This window comes from Leptinotarsa decemlineata, unplaced genomic scaffold, assembly GCF_025532065.1.
Source record: "Leptinotarsa decemlineata unplaced genomic scaffold, Ldec_3_MD MMD2_tig00000505_RagTag_RagTag, whole genome shotgun sequence".
Classification (NCBI taxonomy): Eukaryota; Metazoa; Arthropoda; class Insecta; order Coleoptera; family Chrysomelidae; genus Leptinotarsa; species Leptinotarsa decemlineata.
This window is the reverse complement of record NW_027412549.1, coordinates 2,654,187-2,672,604: the sequence shown is the minus strand read 5'-3', so window position 1 is coordinate 2,672,604 and position 18,418 is coordinate 2,654,187. Positions and strand designations below refer to the sequence as shown.

At 31.3% G+C, this 18,418-nt stretch overlaps 1 protein-coding gene across 2 annotated transcripts; it reads left to right on the top strand.

Annotated features, from left to right (window-relative positions):
* The first annotated feature begins 5,741 nt into the window (after nt 1-5,741).
* LOC111517840 (MPN domain-containing protein) lies at nt 5,742-17,196 on the top strand. Of its 2 annotated transcripts, none has more exons than XM_074173784.1 (8): nt 5,742-5,860; nt 6,015-6,125; nt 9,949-10,086; nt 10,385-10,646; nt 10,723-10,849; nt 12,029-12,198; nt 12,330-12,578; nt 15,055-17,196. In XM_074173784.1, exons 2-8 carry the CDS (start codon nt 6,015-6,017, stop codon nt 16,203-16,205), a joined length of 2,208 nt encoding a protein of 735 aa, XP_074029885.1. In that variant the 5' UTR covers nt 5,742-5,860; the 3' UTR covers nt 16,206-17,196. The 2 variants fall into 2 exon arrangements, with proteins under 2 accessions (XP_074029885.1, XP_074029884.1); XM_074173783.1 differs by having other exon boundaries at nt 5,751-5,956.
* The last annotated feature ends 1,222 nt before the right edge of the window (nt 17,197-18,418 follow it).

Below are 18,418 nucleotides of genomic sequence, written 5' to 3'. Positions count from 1 at the left end.
GGCCTCATAAAACTACATAGTTTATATGCTTATTCTAATATGCCGTGTGTCTATACATCTCATTGCAAAAGTCTGCAAATGAATTTCATAAACTACACCTCAAGATTTGATCTCCGCAAACTTTATTTGAAAAATATATCGCATGTTTCGCTAACACAGTGATTTGAATATTCAAATCACTGTTGAAGAAGCTACTGTGTTACCGAAACATGTCGTGATATATTTTTCAAATAAAGTTATTTAAAAAATATATCACATGTTTCGCTAACACAGTGATTTGAATATTCAAATCACTGTTGAAGAAGCTACTGTGTTACCGAAATATGTCGTGATATATTTTTCAAATAAAGTTTGTAGAGATCAAATAGTGAGGTATATTTTATGAAATTACTATGGATCTTCATCAAGTAACGGCCGAATCAATAAAAAAAGTCTTCATATCCTCAAGAAAAGCAAAACATTTTCCATTAATTTTTAGTTTCAATAGTTACAGGAAACTTCATACTTGTGCACTTTGTTTTATTTTTCTATGATGATATACATTATCAGGAACTGCGAAATATATTAAGAAACCTTTTTCAAAAGATTTTTTTTTCAGTAAAATATACAATGTATGGGAATCTGGAAAATATCGAGTTGACACTTGTTAACATAAATATGTGGTGTAGAGAAGTCATGAATTGTGATCCATTTTATGATATATGCTTTTTATTCACCAATCTTGAGTAAAACTTTCATATGATGATTATTATAATAAGGAAAACATATAGTTCAATGTATGTAATCAAGATTTGCTTTTCATCTGTTCTTAGTTCAACTACAATATGAAACTTTATTTTCATGTTTTCAATTTCCAACATACCAAATACATGATGGTATAATTAAAAATCTGATTTGATGATCAAAAACCCCTACTTATTCAATCACATTTTTGAAATATATTAGTTTCTGACTCTGCTTTATATTTTCAGTCTGTATTTATTTTAGATCCCATTCACAATACATCCAATATCATCCAAATTGATACTCCTGAAGTTCAATATGTGGTATAAGAATTCAAGAATTCTGATTTATTATAAAAATATTTCATGAAAACTAACTAGTGCTTATGTTATGCTAATTATCCACTTTCCCAAAAATGTTATCAGTTATAGGAATACATTATCATTATGTAGGGAAAAAAGTAACTTGAAAATATTACTATTCGAATTGATATTCGCAGACATATATGTGCCACAAAAAAGTCATGAATTCATATTCATTTAAATGATGTCATGAAAATTATTTGTAGGTATGCACCTTGTGGCCCAATAAACCATTGAGTTAAGGTAGTGTTTTTGAACAAATACTGAATTAAAAATAACTAGAGGTAGAGATTACAGTTGATGATTGTAAATATCTGCAGCTTTGCAGGTAACCTTTGTTTGAAAAATGGTTTAACCATAATCCCTGGTCAAGTAAAATGATTATATACCTATCTCAGGAAATACTAGGTCTAGCTTAATTATCATTAGCTTATTGTCCATTTATCTTCGAATATAAGTCTTCATTAGATCAAGTTACATTAAATAAATCATTATTTTTGTTAGTTAATTATTACTTGCTTTCCACCTATATTTTGATTCAGTACACACTCATTATTGTATGAAACTTCATATCCATGCAAGTTTCAAAATACCAAATTCATGATGGTATTGTCAGTTCCATCTGATTCTAATGGCTAAAACTATTACTGACTTCACATTTTTGAAAGATGCTAGATTTTTTCAATTTTACCTTGTGTTCTTTTACCTTGCTGAAAAATCAGAATCTGTAGTACGAGATATAACTTTTTGAGAAATATTTTCAACAGATGGTATTGGAAAGGAGGAAACTTGAAAATATCAAAAATGAGTACTCAACATATGTTCTATATAATAGTCATGCATTTTTCTTCATTTAAATATTTTGTCTGGAAAATCACCTTTGTAAATATACTGAATGTTTATCCCAGTGTAAAGGTATTGTAGGGTCAAGTTACAGAACTTTGAACACCTGGATGGCAAGAAGATTAATGGACTTCTGGCAGAATCTTCCAGGATTGGGTCACTCCAAGGCGTTTATTCACCCTTCGAAGCTTGATACCAAACAGTTGTTGGACTACAGTAGAGATGAACTACGATATCTAACAGGCCTTCTTACAGGTCCCTGTCATTTGAACCATCATATGCAGAGACTTGGACTGTCGGAAGACAGTGTGTGTCGCCTCTATTTGTAAAATTATGAAACAGCAGAGTATATACTTTGTGCCTGCCCCGCTGGAGACCGAATCAGGTTCTTAGAGTTTGGCAGAGCCGTACTCTTACCATCTGACCTGAAAGACCACTCATCATACAAACTAATCGGCTTCGTTAAGAAGCTGGGTTTATTTGGCAGAGTGTGAATAGGAGTGAGCCACAATGAACACTTGCGGGTTGCGGTGAAGGATCGAATAGACCCACTCACTTTAGACCTAACCTACAGAAGGAGAAGCATAGATTTTTTGTTTTTATCATTAACTGCCTTCCAAATATCTTTAGATTCAGCCCTTATTATGGAATGAAACTTAATTTTTTTCACACAAGTTTCAGTACATCAAATACATGAGTATTCTGATGATCAAAAACTGTCACTGTTTTCAAGAGATGTTAAGAAACTTTCATTTAGCCTTGAATTTAAATTGCAGAATCAAGTTATCATAAGGAAAGCACAGATCTTTTGCATTTGTCAATATATTTGGCTTTGATCTATATTTAGTTTCAATTCATTTCACATCATATTTATACTCGCAAGCGTCAGCTTAGGTATTAGTTTGTTAATTTGGATTGCTGAAGATATCAGAAATTGTATGAGATATAATTAATGTAAAATTTACCAAAACGGTTTGAATTGATACACCTAATCACTGATATCCATTTAAATACCTATGTCATGAGAGTACCTAAATGTACCTCGAGACTCCAGAAACCAGTTTCTAATTATACCTATGAAATATGAGGATTGTTTATGACCCATATCACAGTGAATGCATTTGCATTGTCATATTATAATAATAAAGGTGTTTATCAGGACTTGTCTTCCGTCTGTAATGTTTAATTCCAGTATTTATTATAGTATAGTATTCACACAACTTTCATCAAACCAAATATTTGGTGGCATTCTAAAAGCCCTCTGAATTAACAATTACGATTCAAACATATTTTTAAAACATGCGATTTTTTGATATTGCCATGATGATTGGTTTTTGTTGGATTGCTGACCATATATTTACATTATTAAGAACTGTAGCATCAGATATAATTGATGTTAATATCTTCAAGGAACTTTTTTCAAGAGATTTCAGTAAGGAAAGAAATATAGAAATAAGAATGAAACTTTATAATACAAATTTCCAAAATTGTTTCTCTTGAACATTGAAACATTGATTTATTCACATGAGTTTCAGAATATCAAATACATGATGATATGCTAAGTTATTTCCGACTCGAATGATGAAAAACTGTTACTGTATAGAAATATGGTAATGGTTTGTTTTCGTTTTATGTTGCTGAAGATATGGTTTGTTTTTGTTTTATGTTACTCAAGGTATACATTATCAGGAAGGGACGCTTAAGAAATGCTTGCCCTTCACCTATTTTTAATTCCAGTGCTTATAATGGCATGAAAATTCGTATTCATTCATACAAGTTTTATTATGTTACTTGCTAATTGCCGCTTTAATATAGGAAAAAAAGTTTTTCTATGGTCGAGTACCTATGGTCTTCCACCTATTTTCAGTTCCAGTATTTATTATGATATGGAACTTCGTACTTCTCACAAGTTTTGGATCGACAAATACATGATGTTATTCTCAGCATCCATCTGAATCTGATGATCAAAATTTGCTATTGATTTAGACACATTTTCAATAAATGTAATATTTTTTGTTCTGCATTGTTAGTTATTACCTATTGGTTTTTATTCAGTTTAGATAACTGAAGACAGGGCCGTCGCCATGGAGGTAGGGGGGGAGCCTCTCCCCCTGTTTTCTCGACTTGGGAAAAAGTTGGGAAATTTTGGGCTGTGAAGATAGTTAAAAATAATAGAGGAAAAATGAATGAAAATTAAAAAAATAAAAATGAGAGAAAAGAAAGGGAGAGGTAATAAGAAAAGGAAAGGACCGGGAGAAAGTTGGGATTTCCCAACATTCATAACTTGGAGAGTTGTTTGAAAACTTCAAAAAAGTTTAGTTTCTCCAAGTAAAAGAAGAGTTCTGAACAGTCCACAAATTTTGAAGTGACAATTTTACAAAATTCCAGCTTTTCACTGTTTTTTCGACTTGGAAAAGTTGGGAAGTTTCGGGCTGTGAAGATAGAAAAAATAATAATAGAAAACAATAAGCACAATATTATTTAAGTGTTGTTTCCTTTCATTTGTATTGAATATTCCTATACATGGTGTATATGGTGGAAGACCAAGGACCTTGGTCCAAAGTGTAATAATTCCCATTATTATTTTTATAAATAAATTTATTTTTGTTTGTGCATAACCTAAAGGGCATAAGCATTCAGCCAATCTTTGGATAGCTGAGTAAGAAAATTAATATATTATAGTAGTAACTAATCCCTCGCATTCATTTTTTCGAAAGTTGGGAAATTTTGCTAGTGGGGTTGGGAAAATTTGGATTCCGTCCCCCCTGATATTTCTTTTCGCTACGGCCTTGACTGAAGATATATCTACCAGGAACTGTAGCAAGAGATATAACTAATGTACTTAAAACATAAATAACTTCATATTCCAAGATGTTTGAGAACATTAAGATAAAGATTAAAATTGAATGTATTACTGTTGAAACTTATACTCCCAAGTATTAATATGTTGAATAAAGAAGTAACGAATTCTAATTTATTTGAATATGACATCAAAATCATCTAGGCGTATCTTAGGATGACTTATGGAATTGGTAAGTACACAAGTTACCTTCATTATAATATGCCGATTGATTATGTACCTGGTTTATGAATGCTTTAGATTGCTGAAGATATATTCTACCCAGAAATGTAGTATAAGATATAATTATTATGAAATTCGCCTGAACTTGTTGTTTACTAAATCTTAGAGACTTTTTCCATAACAAAAATGATATTAGAATTGATACTCAATTGTTATAAAAAATACACCTTGAATTCTAATCTATTTAATTGATATCGAAGTAAAATATCCCAGATGTATATCAGTATTCGCGAAATTTAGACTAGGTACTTTCGAATTGCCTGACAGTAAAATATGTTATTGGCCAAGTTATAAAAATTGAAGCCTTAAATTTCAATTCATTTGAATTACATTTGTTTAATCTCTTAAGTACACCTACTACAGGACTCACGAAACTGGTAAGTACCAGGTTATTCATTTATATATAAATGCTAATTGTTTACTCTCCATAATGATAATTGAACAATTTTTGAATTATACCTGAACTTTACACAAAACTCGTTTCAGTAACTCCTTCAGTTGAACTGTTACCCTAAACTATTGTACAATGCAATGCATTTTACACAACAGTAATTACATAATTTTATGATCATTATTCTTTATAACCATTTATGGGTTTTCTTGAAATTTACCTGCTTACCTAGAATAAAGATTGTTTTGGAATCATTTTTTTTCTAAAATCTACCGGTTCACCTGGACTGTAGGCTCTTGCGTTTTGCTGCCACTACCCATATGCAAATGTAAAGAAGAAGAAATTGACGTTTAGTTGTCATTATACTGTTGTGATAGTTCTATTGATGTAAATATAAATATTCAATTTATTATTAACCTCCTAAAGTTATGTATAAACTTTTTTTCAAAAATTGATAAGGTAAATGAATGTACATAGTATACTAGATCAGTAGTAGGTTGAAGGCCTACGGTATTCTTAATTCGAGAGCTTTTGGCTTTTTGGGGTGTCAGATAGGTATCTGAACCATATAATTTTATTTGCATTATTTCTATTAACACTTATTTCTCTTAAGATGCAGTCTCAACTTGAAGCCGCATTGTTAGGTCATGCTATCTTTAATCACGATGATGACGAAAATAATTTTCAAGAAGACGAAACTGAAGATGCAGAAGAATTTGACGAGGTTTCTTTTGATTTTACTTGAGTTATTTTTTTGTTCATTAGTTTTCCTGCTTATTTAGTTGCATGTGTTTTATCTAATCTTTTGCAGAACATGGTTTCCTAGGTAATGATCTGGTTACTGACTATTTCATTTTGCATGATTGTGTTAATGAATTATCAATAGATTTTGTGGCACTCCAAGTAATTTTATTTCATCACGGAAAATCAATCCAGGAGATTAGGCTTTATGTGCATGAAAAATTGGTCCATAAAAAAAGATGATATGTATTGAACATCATTTAGGAAACCAAAGTAAACGGAATGCAATGAATGCCTGAATAAATATGTCAATAAAAACTCTTCACGAAGATGTGTCGATCATGCACAGAAGTTTTTTTCAGATACAAACTGAAAGAAACAATCCATTCAAAATAATTTAAGTTGAAATATATTAATATTGCATCACACGGTTCACTTTTTCTTATTCAGTTTGTACTCCTATATGAAGTCAATTTGAATGACAAAAAAATAAATAGTTACTGAACGTCGGCAGTTTCTTTGTATGGTATGGGCGGCGTTTTATAATTTACAAGGTTCAATTTTTATTTTCTATGTGGCAGGTTTTATATGGTATTATCTAGCGAATTTATCAGACTATAGACTATACATGTGTTGTAGAATTGAATCAGCTATCATGCATAGATATTCCAGATAGATATGTCACTTGAAGAAATAAATTTGTTCTTGTTACAATGACGGTTCGTAAAAGAATATTTATACTACTATTTAATTTAATACCAGTCATAGGTATTTCCTTTAAAAATGACGAGAGATTAGTTTTTGGAAAATGTATCTGGCTTTCATTTTTCTCCATAATTAAATGGAAAGAGGGAAGCTTTCGAAGAAAGGAGAAAAAATTGAATACATCAATAAAAAGTATCTATAAAGATGTGTAGATCATGCACAAAAATTACCTTCAGATACAAACTAGAAGAAAAAAATCATAAAAAAAAAAACTTTCCTTTTTTCAGAAATTTTGCACTTTCTATATAATGATTGAGAAGTAGAAGTCCTAAAGATTTTTTCCCAGAAATGAATCGCCTAACAAAACCCCCATTTCTAATAAAATTATAGAAAATTTACAATTGAATCAAGTCAAGTAAAATCATGTATGTACCTAACTAAATAAAAATTTTAATGAATAAATAATGAATTTATTGTTCAAAGAATATGCATATAAAGCAATACAAAGCTGTATTGCTAAAAGAATTTCAGAATTTTTGTGCGAGGAAAATCCAAGTGTCAATGAAATGTAAAATGTAAAAAAGATAATTACATATGCTTCATAAAAAAGAATATTTATATTCAGTAAAAATGATATCTTTGTTATTATTGAAGATACGAAATCTGTCAAATTGGCAAACTAGTAGTACTTTTACACTTATTAAGATGCAGGAATGGAAAAACAATTGAGCCTAGTTTTTTGTCTTTCTGAGTAAAATACCTTTTTTTTTTCAAATGAAAGGTTCTGTATGTAATATTTTTTTTTTGATAGAAAATGATATTTCAGTTATAAAGGTCTTGAAAATTTTTTTGATGAAGTGAAAAATAAAGGAGTTATGAAATTTTAACCAATAAAGAGCGTTTATATTTCAATAAAAGAATAATTGGCTGAGCATTGACAGAATACCTCAACAAATCGCTAGTGTTACTGTTAGAGATAAGTTATATCAACTCCTTTTGGTTTCATTTGATGGTAAACGAATAGAGCATTGTGCTAAAATGCCAAAGCTCCTGGAAGTAATAAAACTTTAATGGGCCTCCCTACCTTCCTAAGTATGTTACTGCCAACTATTGGCAAAATATTTCAATGCTATACTGCGCTGTACTACTTGGAAGGAAATCGACCTTAAATTCAAAAATCAGAAACGTGCTGGAAAATGCCAATGTTTGATGTTTTTTCTTGTGTTGATGATTGTCAATAACATGGTACTCTCTCACGCAGAAAAATGTGATATGCTTAGAGGCTTATCTCGTTAGCAGAAAATGTTCTTCAAGAGCCCTGGAATACTATGCCAAATGGTATCCTAATCGAATTCTCCTGGATCAGTGATTCTTTTAGAAGTGTATCGAAAATTTCAAAATAATGAAAATATTTTTGCTATAATACGAGTTAAAAAAAATTCATGTTTTGTGAGGCTATTTTGAAGCCTACCATGAGAATTCCATAAGATACCTTGTTAAGGATTCCTTTATAACTTATGGTACTGTGCAAAGAGTTCTCACAAAACACAAATTTGTTTCTCATGAATTTCGACAAGTTCAGGCGTTAGTGGCAGAAGATTCGGAACGATTTGTTTTGTCATTGGTACATCAATGAATCTAGAAAATGTAAAAAATGTTCCTAATATTTTATAGACTTATTTTTTGTAATACATGCTTCCTTGGCATGTATTACAAAAAATACCGGCACCACTACTGGTTGAGGAAAAATAATTTTTCAATACATCTAAGAGTTTCCCAGATTAGTTTCAATATTAACGTTTGGTGCAGAATAATGAGATCACGAATTGTTGGTCGTTTTTTTATAATGGTTTCCTAAATGCTGCAAGATATGTGGAATTTATGACTCAGATTCTTGATAATTTCCTGGATGAACGGGTCCTTGTAGATGGGCAAAATTCGTATGACCCTGTTCAATGGCCTCCCAGGTGTCCTAACCTTACTCCTCTTTACTTACTTTTGAGCAGTAATATACTGATGTGGATATGTTGCAACAGACACTAGCCAAAAAGTTGCAAGTTGCACCTACTGAGAAGAAACTGATCATTTTGTTATACTTTGATTGCAATTAAAAAGTTCAAGTGTGCTTGTGCGCATGTGTGCATGTATACAAAATAAACATTACTGTTTAAACATTTTGGTAAGAATATATTGAGAAACAACATTTTTCACACCAGAACAAAAATACTGTCTCTCGACGCGCTTAGTCTTGCTCATCTTCTGATGATGCTAACTTGTTTAGCGAAACGCGTATCGAGAGATAGTTTTTCTTTCTGGTATAGTTTTGTTTGAAAAATTTAATATTTTTTTTCTGAAAGTCATCCAGGTAGCTGGAGTTCGGATAATTAGAATTCGATTAAATTATTATTCTGAAGAAAATACAGTAGCAGGATAATTACATGTTCATATTAGACTGCAGAGTATATATGGATCATATGGATTCATTCAACCTAGTTCGTTATCAGTCATTCGATAATATGAATATGAATTTTTCAATTTCTTTCTTGATATAAATATCAACAACTTATGTAAATAAGCTTGTGAAAAATGAGTCAAAAGTATTCATATTTGTGAATAAATTTTAAGAGGACTAGAAATCAAATCAATGATTAAGAATACTCTTTTTTCTAGTTGCAACTTTGATCGTTTGAAATATTTAAAATGTTTGTGTTTCATGTAATCTCTTGGGAAATTGTATAAGATCAGACATACATCAAGCCCACAAAATGACCTTGGTTTATTTTTCTAATACAATTCTCCATCAAGCTATAATTTTCAAAAATTTCAGAAACATTCAATGTTGACTTTGATGAAATACTAACAAAATATCTTCTTCACATTTCTTTTAAATTCGAAAACATACTATAATCAATAAATATCAATTGTTGTTCGAAATTTTTCGTTTTCTATACTTGGTTCAAATTTCATATAATTCTCCATATCTTTCCAAAAGCAATTAATTTTTTAGCAAAATAACTTAAAAATTGCATTGTTGGACCTTATTGATATAATTATTAGCATATTGCAACATTTCAATGAGGTAACATCTAACACATTTTTAGGATATTGAAGATCATGGCAAAATCCAAAACAAGCAAGTTATTGGAAGAGAAACTAATAATAGAACTATTACCTTGCAAAATTTACTATCTGCAGGCATTCTAGAACCCGGACCTGGGGCTATGACCATTGAATATTTGGTAAGAAAGCACATTTAGAAATTTTATAATTATTACATTATTACTATATAATAAGTATTCCAAAAAGAGGTACAGTAGGTATTGAAAAAAGTCTCTAAACAAACTGAATACTTTCCTGTTTTTTTATTTAGTACAATTTCACTTCATAATACAAAGTATTTTCAATTTTGCAATGGCGCTTATTAATTTCTAAATTTCTGGTTATTTTTGAAACTTTTGAGTATCTAACTATCTCAGAGTAATTTTGAGTTATATTTTGTTAATTAGTTTTAAAGTAATGATACTATTATACTTGCAGGGACAAAAATTCATAGGAGACCTTCTTCAAGACGGTAAAATTCGAAGTCAGGAAACAGATATTATTTTCGCCTCTCCAAGCGCCTGGGCAATTGCATGTAAAAGATTCATCAATCCTGATAAAAAGTCAGGTTGTGGCTGGGCTTCTGTGAAGTATAGAGGCAAAAAATTAGACGCCTACAAAAACGTTTGGTACAAGAAAAAGAAAGAGGAAGACGAGAAACAAGAAAAGAAAGTAAGTGACATTAATCGTTGTAATGTAGGTATGCTGAATGCTGAATTTGTCCTGCTAATCATGTCTTTTTAGAGGTTACATTAAAATAAATTTGTGATTTTCAGATGAACAGCTGCTTTCTTCATCGGTAGTGAATCTGGAACAAATACTACAGAAAAACATGTTGAACTCTTTGATGTACCAAAGGATTGTAGTGAAACATAATACCATAGCAAATAGAACACTAACACAGTATGTACAAAATTTATCTCCCTTATAAACACTGATAATAATTTATTTATTTACTTTATTTTCTTTTCATATTTATTTTCAATATCATTATGGTTTAACCCATTTACTAATACTTCTAAATATTTTGACACATATTTTTCTACCAGTTCATATAAAAAACTTTCTCATGAAACATGACAATGAAACATACAAAAAAATTCATAAGTTCGGACTTCCATCGTCTAATATGATTTATTGTCTTCGTCATCACCCGAAGACGATTGTGAATACCAACAATCGAAACGTCATGAAGTAACTTGGTTTGAAATCTTTCAATTTTTAATTTTCATTTTTTGTTAATTGTTTAATTTTCAAATGTTGCTTGTATTTTATGTCATTGTAATTTCATTTTTTTCGCTTAATATAATTGCTATTTTTCAGCTAATATTATTAATTTTATTGATTATTCCAGGGAGTTCAAATCATTTCATATCATATTAGACAATGAAAGTCCGAACTAATGAAATGCGCCATGAAACATTGTCAACCACCTTCAAACATACAAAAAAATTGATACAAATCCATTTAACTTTTAGTCATATTTTCATTATATACACAAAAACTCTTGCAATACTCTGCATATTCAGTTGCTTTATATAAAGTAAGGAGTCTCACCTTCCATATTATTAAATGATAAATATAATAATTTAAATGACTATTTAAATACTTTCTCCACAATAAGACAATGGTCAATTTATCATTCATTAATAACATACAGTTGATTACCTGGTACATTGAAGAAATACTCAAATTTGAATTTGAGAAAATAATTGCTGCATTTGAATATTTAGTAATTTTGTTTTTTCTGTCAAAAATTCTCTGATTTTATTCCTTCATTTAGGTATTTTTTCTCATTTATCCTTTTTATATTTATTCATCTCCGAGTTGTTAAAAAATCTATTAACTCTTAGGAAAGTCCAATCCTGCAACAAAAACTTGAAAACCTTGCCAACAGCATTAAAATTAAGAGGTTTAGATATTTTATGTTGTATTAATGGCATTTAAATATTATAGTAACGAAAATATACGAGTTTATATTTTATATATCATATATTTTAATGAAATGAAATATTTTTTATTGTCAAGGTTTCCAGATTCTTAGTCTGTTCAACCATATAATCACATATTTTATATTTTCAGCGATGCCAATACCATGATTGACTGTATACCATTCTCGAATATGGGCAAAATTCAACCATTTCTGGTATCCCTATCTACGAATGCAGCCCTTTTAATGGATTTTCATTGCCATTTAACAAAATCGGAAGTTTCTGGATATCTGGCAGGATACTGGGATGTAAACTCACATAGTAAGTCAGCAATCATAATTTCATATAGATGCAAGTGAACAGACCTTTTTATCTCATTGATGAATTGAATCTCAAACCAAAAAGGGTTTAACTTTTCATTGAAAGGGTTCAGTCTTCTACTTTTATTTCAGATTTACAAATTACACATGCCTTTCCTTGTCGCAGTACCAAAGCTGACAGAGAAAATGCTTCTCAAGTTGAGGCTACCATATCGAAGGCAATAGAAAAAGAAAAACTTCTGCTAGTTGGTTGGTATCACTCACATCCTTTTGCTGCAGCGGCTCCGACTTTGAGGGATGTAGATGCTCAGTTAGATTATCAGATAAAGATGAAGGGAACATCAGATAATAGTTACACACCCTGTATTGGAGTTATTGTATGTAAGTAAATAAATATGAGGTGCTCAAAATTTGAAATCCACTTCACTTCAAATGAGTTTTGTTATATAACAAAATGTTGCATTGCAAATTGGTTTATATAAGATTATAGCAAATATGAAACAGTATTGAAAGTTCCTCTTCCTTTTTTTTATATCATTCGAAATGGCGGCAGTAGAGCCAAAAAACGAAATCCGGCATTTCTAGTTTTTCGCGAATATTTCGGAAACAACTACTGATATTCTCGATCTGGAAAGAAATTATTCTAGTTGTTCTAGTTATTCTTGTCCATTGGTCTTACAGTTTCCGAGATAGAAATGATGGGATTAGCAAAAAATAACGGCCTGTATATCTTGTTTACTCTGTTGTCAGGGTACTTATCTCTAGTTCTTTAACTGGAGGTGAGTAAAAAAAGGGCTACACCAGTATTATATATTGATTTGATATATGTATCATCAATATAATCAAAGTTTTGGACAATCTCCTCGCCAATTTTACAAAAGTACTCATTGAAGTAATTTGGAAAATTCAAGAGCTAGAGACATGTTGAGGTTTTATGAGTGATCATGCCATTTTGTGCGTTCATTTTGGGCTTGCTGGTCTAAAACATTTAATCACTTCTCCAAATATTTTTCCCAAAGGAGGGCCATTTCATTCATAATTATCAACTGGTTTTTCAATTGTATTGTGGATTCACTGTATTTAATTTTTGATTATCAAATTTTCTCATTGCATTTATTACTTTTGGACATCATTTCCAACAGAAAGCAAAATTTATTCGTTATAGTCCATGCCAAAAATGAGTCTTATAAATCGTTTTTGTAAAATGAACATTCCAAACATTCGTAATGGAATCAAATCAGATGATTTCTACACAATATAATGAATGAAAGAACTAAAATTTCACTTACATGTAACACTGTCATCCTCACTGGTAGACATGCGATGTTTCGCCGTAAGACACTTGCCTTATCGGCTCTTCAGTACCAAATACGGTTAACATTATAAGAAAAAACACTCAGTTCGTTTATAATTACGATTCACTGTATTTTAGTTTTGATTATCAAATTTCTTTATTGCATTTATTACTCTTGGACATCATTTCCAACAGAAGAGCAAATTTTTTTGTATCAAAAACTTGTCATTTATGATTTGATAAACAAGACTGTGGGTTCTGTGCCTCATCAATGTTTATAAAAATGTTACCTATTCTGGAGGAGGAATGTTTGTTACCTTCTGTTTAAAAAAATCTGTTTTTCCGTTAACCAGCTGTCGCACCCTACAAACGACAACCCTCAGAAGTCGAAACTTGTGCGATATAAGGATTAACGAGATCTTACCTTTTAACGTGTGATTCCTAACACTGGTAGCAGAAATATTTGTTATCCTAGTATAATCTTAGATTTGCTGATGTAGATTATAAGACAGAAACGTGTTGACTAGTTTGTGAGAATTTTCTTTTGAACTAGCTAAGTTGATGTTGAAATTCAAATATTTTACTTAATTATCAATGAAGACTTTTTAATAAATTTAAAATTTCATGCCTTCAAAGCCATCGTGCCTCAAGTATATCTTTTTTTAATAATCTCACAGACACTTTTTTTTTCATAGTGGCTTTCTATAAAATGTATGGGCGTTGAACATTAATACATCAATAAAGGTGATGATGTACTGAAAGACGTGCTTGGGTTGTCCTCATAGTAAAAGTTATATTTAAGGTTTGAGCCTCCAGCTTCATTCCATTGGTGGTGGGCGTGGCTTGGTTTCTATTAGTTGAATCAAATGAGTATCTTTTCACCAGTATAATTTAATGTATCAATGTTGTTTTCCTCTTCTTTTTGGTAGAAATTGTTTTTGTTTTAAAGTTCCTATCACCTCTTCATAGTCGTGAGTAGTAGCTCTGAGTTCTATAAGGCACTTGGGTATCTTCAAAAGCAATAAAGTGGATTCCTTCTTTGAGTGCATGTTCTGCTACTGCTGATTTGTCACTATGTAGACTGATTCACCGCTACAAGGGATTTGAGAAACCCTCAGTGTTGCTAAAGGTTCTCTGGGATGCTTATCTGACCTTATACTCTCTCTAATGGCTTTCGTTGGAGAGTGAATACCTCAGAATTCTCCCAATGCGGTAGACAACAGTCTGTACATAAGGTAGGAACTCTTTTCCATAAACAGGCTCATTTGGAGTTACATTATTTCCTGGATCATATTGCCTACTCAAATTCGACTTCGCTGTACCCATTCCCTTTGAAGACATTTTTCAGATGATTTGTTCAATTGTTGTCACGAATTCACACAATATTAAATGTAAGATTTAGTTTTTCCTGTCTGTCTTGGTGTGCGAGTTTTTGAAAACTTTGAAGTATTTTATTTATTTTTTCCATCAATCTGCTTCATATGAAATAAATAATATATTAACTAAATAACTTATTAACACATTGTAGATTTCAAAATACCAAATACCAGGTTTATGTTGCAGCGCCTTACAATTACGAAAATTCATCTCTTGAATCGAGCATCATTGCCTACTGGGTTATTCCACCTCCAGAGACTAAACCAAACGAATATGGCCGTCCAATGCTTATGTCCTACAGTGTCGTCCAAGACACTGTCCTCACGTTTCACGTCAAGGATGAATTGAAAAAGTGCATCGACTACTATAAAAAGGAAAATGACTTCATTAACTTTGGAGAGCGCTATCTGAGTAACACTTGCTACATTGACAAACTGAAAACCACATTGATATCGAAGTTTCCTAGAGATGAAAGCGAGACAGCCTTATGGCAGTTCATCAGAGAGAATTTGGGAGTGTCTTCGGAAGAGAAGGAAAGTCTGTTGTCTATTCCGAATGTCAGCAAATCTAACCAGCATTTACCCAACCTCAATACGCCTGTCAGCCTCAACTCTAATTTGATGCTTTCGGGAGATATATCTAGTATACTCTTCAATTCGGGCAAGTTCCCTAGTGCCAGTAGTCTTCTGGGGCTTCCGGATCCTATGGCACATAGTACATTAGCGGCAAACAATATGTTTCTGCAAACAAACTTCTTTAAGATGCAGGAGTTGCTTAAACCCCTCTCGTCTAGTAGTCCTATCCCCAGTAAAGGGAAATATGAACACAAGCTGCATCCTAACTCCCCTGCCATCATCACCAGTTCTGTTCCAGTAACTTCATCTTCCATGAAGCTTCCTGGCGACATAAAGGGTATAAAACCTCCCGACTATTCTATGGACCTGCTTGGTCTAAAGTCTAAAATGGAATATTCGTCCCCTGATATGAATTTGTCTAAAATTCCAAAAGATTTTTCTATGACCGAGTACATTTCCTCTTTGAGCAAATCTAGCGCCGGCAAACAAGACTATTACATGCCTGATTTGAGTATTAATAAGTCCATAGGCGACTTTGGTTTGAATTCGGGTAAACAACCAGGGGACTCTGGAGAGAAGATGCCAAAAATTCCAAAGATGATGGACTATTCGGCGAGCATGTTAGATTTAAGCCTAATAAAAAATTCTGCCTCTGAGTCTGCGTCAGACGGACCCACGGATTTGAGTGTTGGAATGGGAGAGTCCACCGAATCCGTAGAAGGTGAAGCGGAGGAGAAGCCAATGAATTTGGCTGGAGAGTGACTGTTGTGAATTTATGTATTTTGTTTTCAAGTAAATATTGATGTAGATCAATGCCGGTTTATGAGACAAACTGACTACTACTTCCTCATCAGAAGACAGTTTTTATCAGTTGAATTTATGTCCATTTCGAAAAAAAAATGAAATCTGAAAAAGGTTTTACATGACTCATGGGTAAAAAATACTTGGAACACTACCAGAAAAATCTATGAGTTTTTTCTTTTATTGATTTGAAAGTAATGAAGAATTGCAAAAATGTTCATGTGATGAGTGTAAATTTTTACTCTTTGTATAATCGGTTCACCAAACAGATAGAGTTGTAAAAGAGCTTGATCTGCAAGTGATTTTTGATGAATTCAGTATTATTTGTCAGTGGATTTTAGACTTGTGATGCACTGTTTGAAACCTTTGGTGTAGTAATGAATATTACTGGAGTTTTTTCCCAACACCAAACCGTTATTTTAAACACCTTGACACGTGTTTCGATCACCAAGTGATCATCTGCAAAAGAAAGATCAGTTATATTCAGTGGATTTTAGCCCTTAACCTTTTTCACATAGACAAACAAATTATATTGATTTTCTTAGTTCAGTGAATTCACATTTTTTCTTTTATTTTTATTTGTGCTTTTTGTGTTAATTATTTAAGTCATATTTATCTGCTTTTTTTATTGAAGAAATTGTACTCCACGATCTGAAAAATATTTTCAACATATCATTCTTCAAGTGCTTTCATCTATTTTCAATATTTTGTATAATTTGTTGATCTGTACAGAATTGTTTTCAGTTTGCTCTCGCACTGTATTCAAATAGCCCAATTTAGCTATATATTTTTTTAATATTTATTTTATTTTATATAGATAATAAAATTTGATTTTCCAGGAATTTATGTTGTATACTTTGTGACTGTATGCTAAATATAGGATAATTGTCATAAAGTCTTTTAATACATGTACAGATACACTTCAATCAATAAATTTATCATTCTCTTGTGAGATATTATTTTGTTGGTAAATAGTATTATGCACTTAGAACAATCTATCAAATGTTATTGGAATGTTGAAAGACTATTTTCCTAAATTTTTTGTGACAAATATGGAATTACGTATGATGATGGAAATTATCTACTATGACTCTCATTCCACAACAGGTCCTGGACCTAAGATCAAAGACAAGCTCCCCGACTTCAAAAGTAGTATGCTACAGGGTCAGACTGAGCAAATGCTTGGAGTGTCATTTGCCAGCTCAACACTAGCTTAAATGGGCCACTGGCCATACCTATACTTTATAGTCAAATCAACGATTTGATTTGAAATCAGAAGTGGGGACAGACTCCTTAATATTGTTTGAACAATATGTATGTTAATCATATAAGTAATTCAGTTTTACTGGATTTTTTGAAATTCTCGTACAGGTAACTGAAACTTTTTACTTTTGCAGTTTCCTAAAAAAATTCAATAATATTCATCAAATAAATAATTCATTGGAATATACTTTTTATATCTATTACTCTCAGATGCATTGGTTTCATTATTATTATTCATATCCATTGATGTAATAGTTACTATGGAAATATCTAATTAACTGTCGTCATATTAATTGATATACAGTATCACCATTAAAGTGCGTACAATATGGAAAACTTTTTTTTCGAAAAGTTTCAATGAAGTTTAACTTCGGCACTTGTTTGTGCTTTAAATTTAACTTAAAATGATGCGGCCAACTGCGACCCACTGACGTTCGGTGTTTGTCAAATTCAACTTTTTTTTTGAAAAAAATTGAAAAAGTGCATTTCTAGATCGAATATTTAACAAAAAGTTACTTGAAAAAGTTGTGTCTACGGCAATTTTATATCCATAGGCCAAATTTTACGCAACTAGGATTTTTGACAGTTATCCCCTTTATTTTAAAAAACAAGTTCGATTAATTATCATCAATTCATGTATACATAACAAACTCATCATGGAGTTTAACTTTTCTGATAAATTTTAATTATACGGACATTTTTAGAGAAAAATTAAAAATGTGCTATAAAAATTTTAACATGACTGGTGCAAAGTTTCAATCACTTGGCTATTTTCTTAAACAAACGTCAGTACCTTCAATTTTGAAAAAGCAGACACAACTCAAAAACTGCAATAAGTATTATTAAAATTACTAGAGTTGAAATGACATTAAAATTTCAATATTCAGTATTTACAGATTATTTATAAACAC